This window comes from Gekko japonicus, unplaced genomic scaffold, assembly GCF_001447785.1.
Source record: "Gekko japonicus isolate JY-2015 unplaced genomic scaffold, Gekko_japonicus_V1.1 scaffold1363, whole genome shotgun sequence".
Lineage (NCBI taxonomy): Eukaryota > Metazoa > Chordata > Lepidosauria > Squamata > Gekkonidae > Gekko > Gekko japonicus.
The window spans coordinates 285,026-298,344 of NW_015163643.1; the positions used below are offsets into that span (position 1 = coordinate 285,026).

General features: G+C 44.7%; 1 protein-coding gene across 1 annotated transcript; it reads left to right on the forward strand.

Moving 5' to 3' along the window:
* The first annotated feature begins 202 nt into the window (after positions 1-202).
* On the forward strand, positions 203-13,086 carry LOC107107335 (keratin, type I cuticular Ha4-like). The gene is made up of 7 exons (XM_015407618.1): positions 203-691; positions 2,452-2,534; positions 3,936-4,092; positions 5,354-5,515; positions 5,605-5,730; positions 7,225-7,445; positions 12,783-13,086. Exons 1-7 carry the CDS (start codon positions 203-205, stop codon positions 13,084-13,086), a joined length of 1,542 nt encoding a protein of 513 aa, XP_015263104.1.
* The last annotated feature ends 233 nt before the right edge of the window (positions 13,087-13,319 follow it).

Here is a 13,319-nt window from a genome sequence, read left to right on the forward strand (position 1 = left end):
GCTTTTTAGGTGAGTATTGAGCAGAATAATGAAAAGGCCACTGCACAAATCACCAGAAACATTAACAAGAATGAAGCCTCATAAAGGGGAGTTAACACCCAATGCTCATGGTATAAAAAAGTTCCAGGAACTAAAGTGGCTTTCAGACCTGGGCGCCTTGGATGTTCTAGCTGAGTCTGAAACCTTGCTTTTCCTCTCCACTATGGCTGCCACTTCAGTTCACACCTGTGGGTCCGTCAGGGGCCCCTGCAAGATTACAACAAATTGCCGGCCCAACAGTGCCGTCTCTGTCAACTGCCGTCCTGGAAGCGGTCTTCCTCCTCGGCGATCCAGTGTCTGCCTGCCCACTCCAGGCCGTACAACTCCATCGATTCCCAGTAACTGCCGGACTGGCCATCCCGCTTCCAGTCTGGGTTCCACATGTGTCCCACCCCCTTGCATCCCACCGCCTGCTCGCCCTCTGAACTGCTACCCTCTCAGCCACGATCAAGGGATCCTCAACTGCAATGAAAAGGAAACCATGGAGTTCCTGAACAGCCGTCTGGGCAACTACCTGGAAAGGGTGCGCTGCCTGGAACAAGAGAATGCTGAGCTGGAATGTAAGATCCGAGAATGGTACGAATGTGAAAATGCTTACGTCTGCACTGACTTCAAGCCTTTCTACTGCAGCATTGATGAACTCCAGCAGCAGGTAATGGCCATGGGGCCTTCAATAACCCAGTACAGTTCTGCAGCAAACCTTTCCAAGAACAATTAAAGTGTGAGAATGTTTCCAGTATTGTTTGAGATATCACCCTTTAATTCAAATTTTAAAGGTGTAACTGAAGATGTGTTCCTTGTCTGACAAGAAAATAGGAACTGTCGTACAAGGTCAGACCACTGACTCATAGGGTTGCCAAGTCCATCTTCCACCCCCAGCGGGGGACTTTGGGGGCGTTCCTGGAGGGGGCAGGGTATCCCCGACGTGATGACATCACATTGGGGGTGTCCGCCGCCGCCCCCCGCCCACGCGCCGGATCTCCAGAAATGGCAGTTCCCTGCACTTAAAGGAGCCGGCGTTTCCCCTTTAAGAGCAGGAGCCGGCATTTCCCCTTTAAGAGCAGCCGCGTTTCCCTTTTAAATGCACGAAGTTGGCATTTCCCTGCAAGCCTGATCTCAAGCAGAGATCGGGCTTGGGAGGAAACACGGGTTCCACACACTTAAAGGGAGAGAGAGGGGTGGCTGTGGGTGTTGGGGTGGGGCTTCCCCCGCTGGCCATCTGGCCGGCAGCAGGTAGAACCCCCCCCAAAAAAAATGGGGGACCGGGGGGTTTGGCAACCCTACTGACTCAAGATTTTATTTCGCTTGTAGCTAGACAGGAGGTCCACAGGAAGTGTATGTGAGTGAGTCAAAAGATCAAACATTTAGACAGGCTAGCCTGATCTCATTGTATCTTGGAAGTGAAGCAGGATTGGCCCTGGTTAGTATTTGGATGGGAAACCACCAAGGAAGGCTTGGTGCAGAGAGGCCGGCAATGGCAACCCACCCCCGTTCGTCTCTTGATTTGAAAATCCTATGGTGTTGCCATAAGTCTGCTGCGATTTGAGGGTGCTTTCTACCACAAATATGAAAGGCCACTAAAGAACTCCCAGCTCATCTCCAGATGTAAAATACATATTTGCCTTATTATAACACTACGACAAAGATAGGAAGCAAGACTGAATGCTGCAAGCGGAGAAATCATTTGTGCGGGCGGCAGCCAAATGGCTGTAGTGTTTGTATTCTAAAATGTTGCATTTCAATGAGTTCTGTATTCTGCTCAGTCAGAATAGTTATCTGTTTATCAGCTATAGAACATTTTATTCTGCCTTTGCATTAAATAAATTTTAATTTATTCGGGGGTGGGGTGTTGCCCTGCTTTTTTTGTTCAAATGTAGGCCGCTTAGAACAAATCATTATAAACCATTCATTTAATATTAAATTCAAACTGATTGGAGCAGACCAGTGGTCTGCTCTTCTGCACAGTGGCCAGATGTTGATAGAGATGAGGGTAGCAGTTGAGCCAAACTAGACGGTAGACAAGGTCTCACACCGTTTCCATGTGCTATGCTTGGCCATGATGGACAGTGAGAGGAAAAGGGCGAGACAATACGTTTGATCCTGTATCACAAATAAAAAATGAATATAGTACTTACAATATTTTGACATATGTTAACAGCTGGTTATACATGACTGGGAAAACCACTTCATATCTTGTTGATAATCATTTTTCCACTGAGCTTAATCTGGGAGATCAGACGGTACATTTGAATAAAATGCTGTAGATCTGCTTTTATAAAGCAGGTTTACTAATTATATATATTTGGGTATAGCCAGATGTTTGTTCCCTTGTCCCTCAAACTGCCCTCCTGTCCTTGCCTTATGCCCTCCATCTGGGTGGATTAAAATTACATTTTGCTTTCTTGCTTTCAGATTTGCTGCACTAAGGCTGAAAATGCAAGGTTGTGCCTAGATATTGACAATCTCAAAATGGCTTCAGATGACTACTGCACCAAGTAAGATTGTCCTTGAGGAAGATCTAGTGCTCTCATTCATCAGAGCTGTATGCTGCAGTGCCCTGCCCTCAATGGTATTAATATCAGTGTGCACAATTATGATTCCCAAAGGAACTCACCCACAGGGTGCCAGAATTGGTGGGAAAATTGTGGGCGCTAGTAAGAATGGAATAGATTAGGGTTTCCCAGGTCAGAATTTCCAAAACAAATTATGCTGGAAGTTCAGGGGTCTGTTCTGTAACAATCTAAAACATTTGGAAAACAGAGATGTTCCATTAAGAAGTTTTTAATGTATGTTAATGACTATTCCTCCAAGTGAAAACACTGAGGAACCTAAAAATATATTTCATATGCAGACATTGACATCCTCTTTTTAAAAACATTTAGGGAATCACATCCACAAATGATTGTTATGTCTCATATTATAGCCCCTCTAAACAATGTTTTAGCCAAAGCCTGACCTGGATGGGCCATGGTAGCCTGATCTCATTGGATCTCGGAAGCTAAGTAGGGTTGGTCCAGATTAGAACTTGGATGGGAGACCACCAAGGAAGTCCACGGTCACTATGCCGCAACAGGCAATGGAAAACCACCTCTTTTTATATCTTGCCTTGAAACCTCTATGGGGTTGCCATAAGTTGGCTGTGATCAAACATTACACAAGAATAAATATTCAAACACTTCTATCCAACCCTGTTCATACCAGATATATTTACAAGATCATTCCCATTTTTTTCAGATTAATATATTTAGAACCCTTACACATGCACCAGAACAGGTGAAACCCCTACTCTTGTACCTGCTCTGAACACCCCTACAGGAGAACAGATAAAGTACAAGTGTAATTTGTGGTCTTGAGTATGCTGGAACTTGCATAAAATGATTTGGGTATTCTATGACCATAAGGTTCTTACCCATAAGAATTAGAACATGAGCCCTGAGATAGCCCAGGCAAGCCTGATCTCATCAGATGTTGGAAGCTAAGCAGGGCTGATCTTGGCAAGTATTTGGATGGGAGATCTCCAAAGAATACCAGGGCCAGGAGGCAGAGGCAGGCTATCAAGCTACTTCTCTGAACATCCTTCATGTTCCAGTAGGAGTCACCAGAGGTTGTCATGACTTCCAGGTAAGGGCACACACACACAAATGCAAAAATACCAAAACATTAGAATATGTAAACACAATACTTTTATTCCTTCTTGTGATGAGCAACATAGGTTAACAAATGTTGACTTGTCAATAGTGGTGAAAAGGACAGGTCTAAAATTCCAGTAAACACCCGTTAATGGATGAGTTTAGGGCAAACTGCTATTTTAATGACCCTCTGGCTCCATAACTGATCAGCTTCACATTTTGCTGTCTCAACTATATTGTAATTATACATCTGCCATCTCTTCAAAGGTATGATTATGAGCTCAGTCTTCGTCAGCGGGATGAGTCTGACATCACTGGCCTCCGCAGAGTTCTGGATGACCTCACTCTATGCAGGGCTGACCTGGAAGCCCAACTTGAGTCCCTGACGGAGGAGATGATGTGCCTGAAGAAAAACCACGAGGAGGTATGAACGAAACATTACCAGCACCAAGAACAGGAGAAGATGAGGACAGGAACACTCTCTGTTCACCAACTGCACATAAATTGAGCTCCAATATCTTGACCAAACAGCATAAGGTAAAGGTAAAGGTTCCCTTGTTCGAAAGCCAGTCGAATCCGACTCTAGGGTTGCGGTACTCATCTCCGTTTCAAAGCCGAAGAGCCAGCGCTGTCCGAAGACGTTTCCGTGGTCATGTGGCCGGCATGACTAAACACCAAGGCGCACGGAACGCTGTTACCTTCCCACCGAAGCGGTACCTATTTATCTACTTGCAATTTCTTGCTTTCGAACTGCTAGGTTGGCAGGAGCTGGAACTAGAGACAGGAGCTCACCCCGTCTTGCAGCACCCGGTCTTGAACTGCTGAACTACTGACCTTCCACAGCCTGCAGTTCAGCGTCTTAACCACTTGAGCCACCGCAGCATAAAGTAATGCCCTAAATAATGAAAATTCTCAGAACAAAATTTTACCAGTGTCCAAGTATACCCAACCTTGGTTAGTGGAAGAAACAAATTCAGCAGTTCCTTTCCTCTTTGATACTTGTTTGAAAAATAAAGGACAGGCCATTACTTGTCCTCTTCCTCATCATGTAGTGGTTAAGAGCAGCAGACTATAATCTGAAGAGCTGTGTTTGATTCTCTGCTCAAAATGAAACCTGCTGGGTAACTCTGGGCCACTCACTGTCAGTGTTCCCTCTAAGCTGAGTTAGTGTGAGCTAGCTCATAGTTTTTTAGCCTCCGGCTCACACATTTTTGTCTTAGCTCATGAAGGAGGGCTCCAGAGTAACCTAATTTATGCAGTAGCCAAGTCACTCACTCACAACTTTGATGCCAGTCGCTTACAAAGTGGAATTTTTGCTCACAAGACTCCACTGCTTAGAGGGAGCATTGCTCACTGTTCTCTCAGAACTCTTTCAGCTCCACCTACCTCACCAGGTGTCTGTTGTGCGGAGGGGAAGGGAATGTGATTGTAAGCTGCTTTGAGAGTCCTTAAGGCAGAGAAAAGCAGGGTATAAAATTAGGAGCTGCGGTGGCTCAAGTGATTAAGACGCTGAACTGCAGGCTGTGGAAGGTCAGTAGTTCAGCAGTTCGAGACCCGGTTGCTGCATGATGAGCGCTGGCTCTTTGGCTTTGAAACGGAGATGAGCACCGCAACTCTAGAGTCGGATTCGACTGGCTTTCGAGCAAGGGAACCTTTACCTTAAACACTTCTTCTTCTTCTTCTAGGAGTCCTCCGCCCTCCGCTCCCAGCTTGGTAATCGCATTAATGTGGAGGTGGATGCCGCTCCATCTTGCAACCTCAACAAGGTCCTGGATGAGATGCGATGCCAGTATGAGGCTGATCTTCAAAAGAATCGTCAGGAAGTTGAGGATTGGTACTGTACACAGGTGTGTCCCTTAAGTCAATGCGAACCAGACCAGTTTCTCTTGGTGACAGTTCTGCTGATTTCTCACTTCCTGTTTGGGGGCTGTTTCAGATGGAAGAACTAAACAGGGAGGTGATCTCCAGTGGAGAACAGCTGCAATGCTGCCAGTCAGAGATCATCGAGACCAGACGTTGTGTTCAGGCCCTGGAAATTGACATGCAGGCTCAGCAGAGTATGGTGGGTATGGATTCAGAATATTCAAGCCATCACTGTTTCTCAAATAGTTGTGTGTTTGCACGATCTCAGAATGTGTATCTTGCTTCTAAAGAGTTGTTTTAAAGAGCACAGAGACAAATCCGTGTTGGCCTCGTAGCAAATAACATATTTACTTAATATTTTGAGCCCATTTATTCTGGAACTGCAACCTCATTCAGAAACTTATTTATACAACCATACAAAGGGCTGTTTGCAAAGCAGGATCAAACATTAAAGGTCCTTTCCACACTTGGAGCTCATCCCTGGTTTTATCAAAGTTCAATTTGCGACACAATACCTTGCATTTTTCTGTGGTTATAACTGCATCCATTTATCCTAGGACAAGTGTGGGGTGAAACCAGGGTGACCTCAATGTAGTGTGGAAACAAAAAAACACACCGAGATAATTACAGGGGTGAACTTGAGCGTAGTGTAGAATGTAAGTTCGGGGACAAAATAATAAATAAATAGTGCGGAATCACCCATTATTAGCCTAGAATGAATTTAGAGTCCAGTGGCAAGGAGAACAAGAAGAAGAGGAGGAGGAGGAGGAGAGTGGATTTATACCCTGCCCTTCACTCAGAGTCTCAGAGTGGCTTACAAGCTCCTTTCCCTTCCCCTCCCCACAATAAACACCCTGTGAGGCTGAGAGAACTCTGACAGAAACTGCTCTTTCAAGGACAGCTCTGACAGAAATATGTTTTCATTATTTTTAAAGCCAAATGAGTGCACAATATGCCTGTGGAGAATAGGATTGCCAGCCATAGCTTGCCACCGCCAGGAGTAATGGGAGGGGGCAGGTGCACTGGTATTGTGCTGGAGCACAACGTCCTAGGAAATGCTGCTTGGAACTGATGAAAATGCAGATATAAGGGAGGGTTACCAGGATTTCATGCCCTCCTTAGCTTAGGGCATGATCATGCCCTCCTTCGATTAGACCGTCAGGTGGGGCATTATACCCCACTGAGGTTCCCCTCCTTCCCAAACTGCAGCCTTCACAGGCTTCACTCCATAAATTTCCTGTCTTGGAGCTGGCTGCCCTCCCATAGGTCCTTGTTCTTCCATACAGCTACCAGAAATAGAGTAAATACAAATTATGCATTTTCCTTAATAAATAAATTATATGATGCAGAATTTAGATTTTTAAAATATTATTTTCGAAGGACAGCAGGTACTACTCTGTATATGGTTCACTTCTGATAATCTGGATTTGAAAACAAATGCATAAAGGAGTCAATATCTGTATCACAAATTAAATGTAAGTTCTCTTGTTAGCAATCAGGTGTTTCCTTTCCAAATAAGGGCTCACTTATACGGAGTCTTGAATCTCAGGACTATCAGTATCCATCTCAAAGGCCCCAGCTATCCATCATAAAATGTTAATGGCCTTTTAAACATTTATTTTTGTGTATGGGTATGACTAGATGATATGTTGTGATAAAACACTTTGCCTTTTCTACCCACTCCTACCCCCAGAAAGCAGCTCTGGAAGACACGTTGCAAGAAACTGAATCCCGCTACTGCAACCAACTTTCACAGCTCCAATGCCTGATCAGTAATGTGGAGGCCCAGCTTGCTGAAATCCGCTGTGACATTGAGCGCCAAAACTGCGAGTACAAGACCCTCCTTGATGAAAAGGCCCGCCTGGATTGCGAGATCACCACTTACCGCAATATGCTGGAAGGGGAAGACTGCAAGTATGTACAGAAATGGATGGTTGTGGGCAGGGCTCCCCCCCCCCTTTTTAAAAAGGTGTCAAAATTCTCAAAAGGGAAATGAAGTTTTCAATTTGTATACTGAAACCCATGAACTTGTAAACATTTTTTAAAGAATTTTGTCTAAGAGGTTCTGGAACTCCATTCTGGCATGTTCCCCACGAAAAAAAGCCCTGGCTGCGGTCACAGCCCAGTAGGAATTTATTTGCCACTTGGTTTATTCACCTCCTCTTTGTTGTGATCCTGAATACATCCATTAGGAAGGAACTTCCATTGATGCTGATGGAATTAAATGTATCGCATTTCACAGAGGAAAATAGGGGTGCATTTGCATCCTTGCAGTGCAAGTCCTTTCACTACTCCTGAGCTGAGATGAATTTTCTTCCCTGCCTCCTGTATGAAATATTCATTTATTCTGCAATAGCCAGCCCAGAATGATTTCTAAAGCAGAGTGAGATAGTACACTGACCAAAACAATTTCCTTTAACAAAGTTTTTTAACAGTGGATCTGGCTGTATTTATAATAGTACCTTGTCCATATGCATACAGTGCATGTATATCTACAAGAGCTCAGCTGTGTCTGCCTGCCTCTCCCTTCAGAGATGTAACTTCTAGACATGGGTTGGGAGCTGCAGTCTTCAGGGAACATATCTACGCATCAACACTTTTTTTTAAAAAAAGACACCCTTCTCCCATAAAAGGACAGTGTTTGACTAGGGAGACATATAAATAGAAGGTCACTGGTGCAAACAGGAACAGTTGGGGAAAGTTACGATTTCCTAATAGGACTGAAGTGCTTGAGATGGACAAGTGTTTAGCTGGATTTTTTTTATTTCCTGTATTAAACCAGTGAACAAACTTTAAAAAAAAAGTTATACAAGGCAACAGTGTCAGATCACAAAGCTAAATAATTTAAAACTACCATTTGATTTTATTTAAAAATGCATTAAAAAGGTAAAGGTTTCCCTTGCTCGAAAGCCAGTTGAGTCCGACTCTAGGGTTGTGGTGCTCATCTCCGTTTCAAAGCCAAAGAGCCAGCGCTGTCCGAAGACGTTTCCGTGGTCATGTGGTCAGCATGACTAAACACTGAGGCACACGGAAAGCTGTTTCCTTCCCACCTATTTATCTACTTGCAATTTCTTGCTTTCGAACTGCTAGGCTGGCAGGAGCTGGAACTAGAGACGGGAGCTCACTCCGTCATGCGGCAACTCGGGTCTCGAACTGCTGAACTACCGACCTTCCACAGCCTGCAGTTCAGCGTCTTAACCACTTGAGCCACCACAGCTCCTAAAAATGCATTACTTTAATGGATTCACAGAAATTTAATATCAGAATCTTTCCTTATATATAATGAAGGGAGCGGAGAAAAAATATGCACCGTCAGCCATTGGCCCACCAACTCCTGGCTGCTGGAGTGCCATTGGCTGGGAGGTGGGAGGCGAACGCTGTGAGCGAACGCCGCCGCCAGGAGCCGGGGAAGGGAGGCTGCAAGTCCAGGCAACAGGGCTGGGTGGGTCCGGTGCCAGGAGGATGCGGCAGCCCCAGATAAGCGGAATGTCAGTGAGGGGGGACAGCAGAGGCCAGGGATGGCGGGTGAGGAGCTCATTCCTGAATGGCCGGCCGGTCTGCCTCGCTCCACCACCTTCTTCAGCGGGGGGGGGGCTACACCGGGGCCAACTAGCCTCAGAGACAGGGGAGGCGGCCGCCGCACCCAGGGACTGGTAGGCAATGGCCCCCCTCCCACCATGCCGACCACTGCCTCCACGCACCACATGACAATGATCCAGCGCGGCCGAAGGCACTCACCCCATCTGCGCATGTCTTCGCTCTCCTACCTTTCCGCCGGTGAGAGGCAAAGTCCTACAGTGGGGTGAGATTGTGGCCCCGCCAAGTGTGAGGTCTATTTCTGGTGGCCACGCCGTCCTTCCCTCGCCCAGGGCAGCCTTCACCAGCCAGGCTGCAGGCCCTGCGTTGGAGGGGACTCCGTCGGCCCTGGCCATGCTCGGGGGTAGGGGAGGCTGCCGCACGCTGAGCCCCAGCCCTGCTTCGCCTGGCAGGCCCAGCCCCCTTCCCCCAAGCCGACAGCTCTCCCTAGGGCCCGTTGCCTCCTCCGGCAACCGGCATTTCCCCTAGTACACCTATAATTCATTAGGATGTGATCCTAAGCACAGTTATTTAAAAATATGTCCAGGTGAATTAAATGGGTCTTACTTCCTGGTTAATGTGTTGGATACTGAGGTCACCATTCAGTTCCTTGCCCCTACCAAGAAATAGCACCATTTTGCTTTATACGTTGATATCATAGGAAGCGTAATAAAAATAATGTGAACCCTTTGCTTAATAAGTGACAAGTAGTAATGCAGATAGCACTATGATCAGAATAAAACACCGGTCCAAGGGATAATTCAGCAATGCAACTTCCATTTATTTATACAGTAGATATTATTAATGTTTACTGTACTCCTTCCTTCCTTCCTTCCTTCCTTCCTTCCTTCCTTCCTTCCTTCCTTCCTTCCTTCCTTCCTTCCTTCCTTCCTTCCTTCCTTCCTCTACTCAGGTAGAGCAGGTAGAGAAAGAAGTACTTTTCTTTCTTTCTCAGAATACAAGAACTCGTGGGCACTCAATGAAATTGCTGAGCGGTCGGGTTAGGATGGATAAAAGGAAGTACTTCTTCACCCAAAGAGTGATTAACACCTGGAATTCACTGCCACAAGAGGTGGTGGCGGCTACAAGCATGGACGGCTTCAAAAGGGAATTAGATAAGCATATGGAGCAGAGGTCCATCAGTGGCTATTAGCCACAAGGTATAGATAGGGGCTCTGGGGCAAGTGATGCTCTGTCTTCTTGGTGCTTGGGGGGGTCAACAGTAGGAGGGCTTCTAATGTCCTGGCCCCACTGATGGACCTCCTGATGGCACTGGTATTTCTGGCCACTGTGTGACACAGAGTGTTGGACTGGATGGGCCTTTGGCATCTCTTATGTTCTTATGTACTCCTCTGACCTACAAGTCTTGAGTAGTATCAAGCAAACCCAACTAGAAAGAAGGGGAAGAAAGTAAGAATTCAAGCCAGAGAAGGCAGGCTATACCATATTAGAGAAGATGTCTTATTACAAGTTACCCAAATTTCATGGCCTGAACAAGGAATTTAGCTTAAAAAAAAGAATATTTGGTGGCTTAGAATCCATCAAAAGCTTAGTAACTAAAATATCAAGGGGAAGCTCATTTTTCTGGCACATAAGTGTTTTGACCCATTTCTCACTAGTCGCCTTATACCACAGACATTTAATATCGAATGTGTTTCACAGTTTCAATTATCCCTAAACCACACTCACAATATCTATCTGAAAACGGTATACCTAAGATACGGCATTCAGAGATTGCGGATCGTGGACTGTAGCACATTTAATCTTGCAAGCATAATTGCTCTCCTGTATCTTGGAACTGTAAGGTTAAACAAGGATTTGGGGATTGTAAAGAGCAACGGGGTTCCCATATGGAGAGTAGAGCAAATGGACCTAGCCCAGCAGATGGTATTATTGAGATCAATACTGTATGACTTGATACTTCCTCTCACTGTTTAAAGAAGAAAAAAAGAGAAAAGAGGCTGCAGTAGCTGATGTAAAGCAAGATCCAAAAACAAAAACTGCAATATCTTTTTGGGACCAAAAATAACACAAAACAATGTGTAAGCTTTCAAGTTCTACAGAACCTCGGAATCAGCTCAGGAATCAGCTCCACCCAGCATCACAATTTGAGCCAGTTTGGTGTAGTGGTTAAATGTGCGGACTCTAATCTGGGAGAACCGGGTTTGATTCACCACTCCTCCACTTCACCTGCTGGATGTCCTTGGGCAAGCCGTAGTTCTGGCACAGCTGTTCTGTCAAGGACAGTTCTGGAAAGAGCTCTCTCAGCCCCACCTACCTCACAGGCAATGTTCCCTCTAAGCTGTGGAGTCCGGTGAGCAAAAATTCTGCTTTGTGAGCTACTGGCATTAAAGTTGTGAGCAAGCGATTTGGCTACTGCATCAATTAGTTTGCTCTAGAGCCATCCTTCCTGAGCTAAGACAAAAATATGTGAGCTGGAAGCTAATCAATAAAACTTTATTTAAAAAAAAAAACTGTGAGCTAGCTCACACCAACTCAGCTTAGAGGGAACACTGCTCACAGGGTGTCTGTTGTGGGGAGGGGAAGGGAAAGGAGTTTGTAAGCCGCTCTGAGACCCCTTTGGGTAGTGAAGGGCGGGGTATAATCCAATCTCTTCTTCTTCTTCACAATTCAAAACTGCATGGTGTACTACACAGGATGCAGAAAAGAAACCATAATGTCAGGACCTGAAATCCCACACACACACACACACAACATCCTTTAATATTCAGCCAGATAAAAAATTCTGGAGAACTAAAAAAAAAAGCTCACAAAATGGTTTTTTAAAGTTTTTATTTACAGTTTAAAGTGCAAAGTTACAGCTTTCACAAATATATACATATTTGTATATACATATACATACATACATCAGATATTCAGTTCAAAATATATCAAATAAAATGACAAACCAAAAATAGAGTAGGACTAACAAAAATATAGGACTAACATATAGGACTAACATATTTTTAATATATTATCTGTAGGATCTCTATGTTTAAACTTCCACTTCACATAGGGAACCCATTCTTAACTATATATGATTCTTCTAACTTGGAATCTGATTGCTGATAACGAAGTAATCCCATAATTCTTATCTTTCTGTTTTATAGCAATTATATTTTTTGCTGCCATGACCATTGTCATAATAAGATCTTGATTTTAGTAATTTTAAATTTGTCCATAGATTCAGTAAAATCAATTCTGGAATTACTGGGATTTTAATATCTGTTATGCGAGCGATTTCTAGTATTATTTGTTCTCAGAATGCTTTGATAATTTTGCATGTCCACCAATTATGCATAAATGTTCCTTTTTGTCCACACTGCTTCCAACAGTTAGGAGATATTTAAAAAGTGTAGTGTGACAAACAAGCTGGAGCTAGATACCATCTAGAGATTACTTTATATGTTTGTAACTGAATTGATTTTGAAAGGTATGCTGGAGCATTCCAAATTATAGCCCATTGATCTTGCGTTAGGTCTTTACCTAGAGTCTTGTGCCAAGCAACCTGATATGAATGACGACAAACTGTTTTATGTTATTGGGTTGATCTTAATAAAAGGTATTTACATGGCTTTTGTTGGGGAGGGGTTACTTTTTAAAATCTGATTTTTAAATTGACTGTCTTCCATGGGCCTGTTTGCCTCACCTAAACTGATGTTTGTTTCTCTCCAGGCTCCCCAATCAACCCTGTGACCCTGAGCACACAACTGCTGTCCGTTCATCTGTCTGTCGGCCAGTTTGCATGCCAGAAACAGTCTGTGCCCCCACCTGTCCGCCAGAGTGCAAACCAATTATGCAGACGATTGAACCCAATATGGCTCTACCCTATGTCAATCCCTGTGGGCCAGTCTGTGTCCCGTGTGGTCCTATGCCCTGTCCCCCCCACCCCTGTGCCCCATGTGGTCCAGTCTGCTCACAGCCCTGTGGCCCATGCCCAACTGGCCCACGGATCACCACAAAGATTTGCCGCATGTGAAATTTCAGTGCTCAGATATAAAAATCAGAAGGCATCATCAAGGACCTGAACTTGGAATAGCAAAAAGATCACAGGTCGCTATCCTGTACTTAGAAAACTCTCCTAAGAGCCATGCTAAGGCTAAACGTATTCTGCAAGGTAGCTTTGATAAGGTTATTCCTCCATTACCTGTTGCTTTGGTGCTTTCTAGGAGTCAAGGAAGCTTCTCTGGTTCATCCTTAACAAACTTGTTT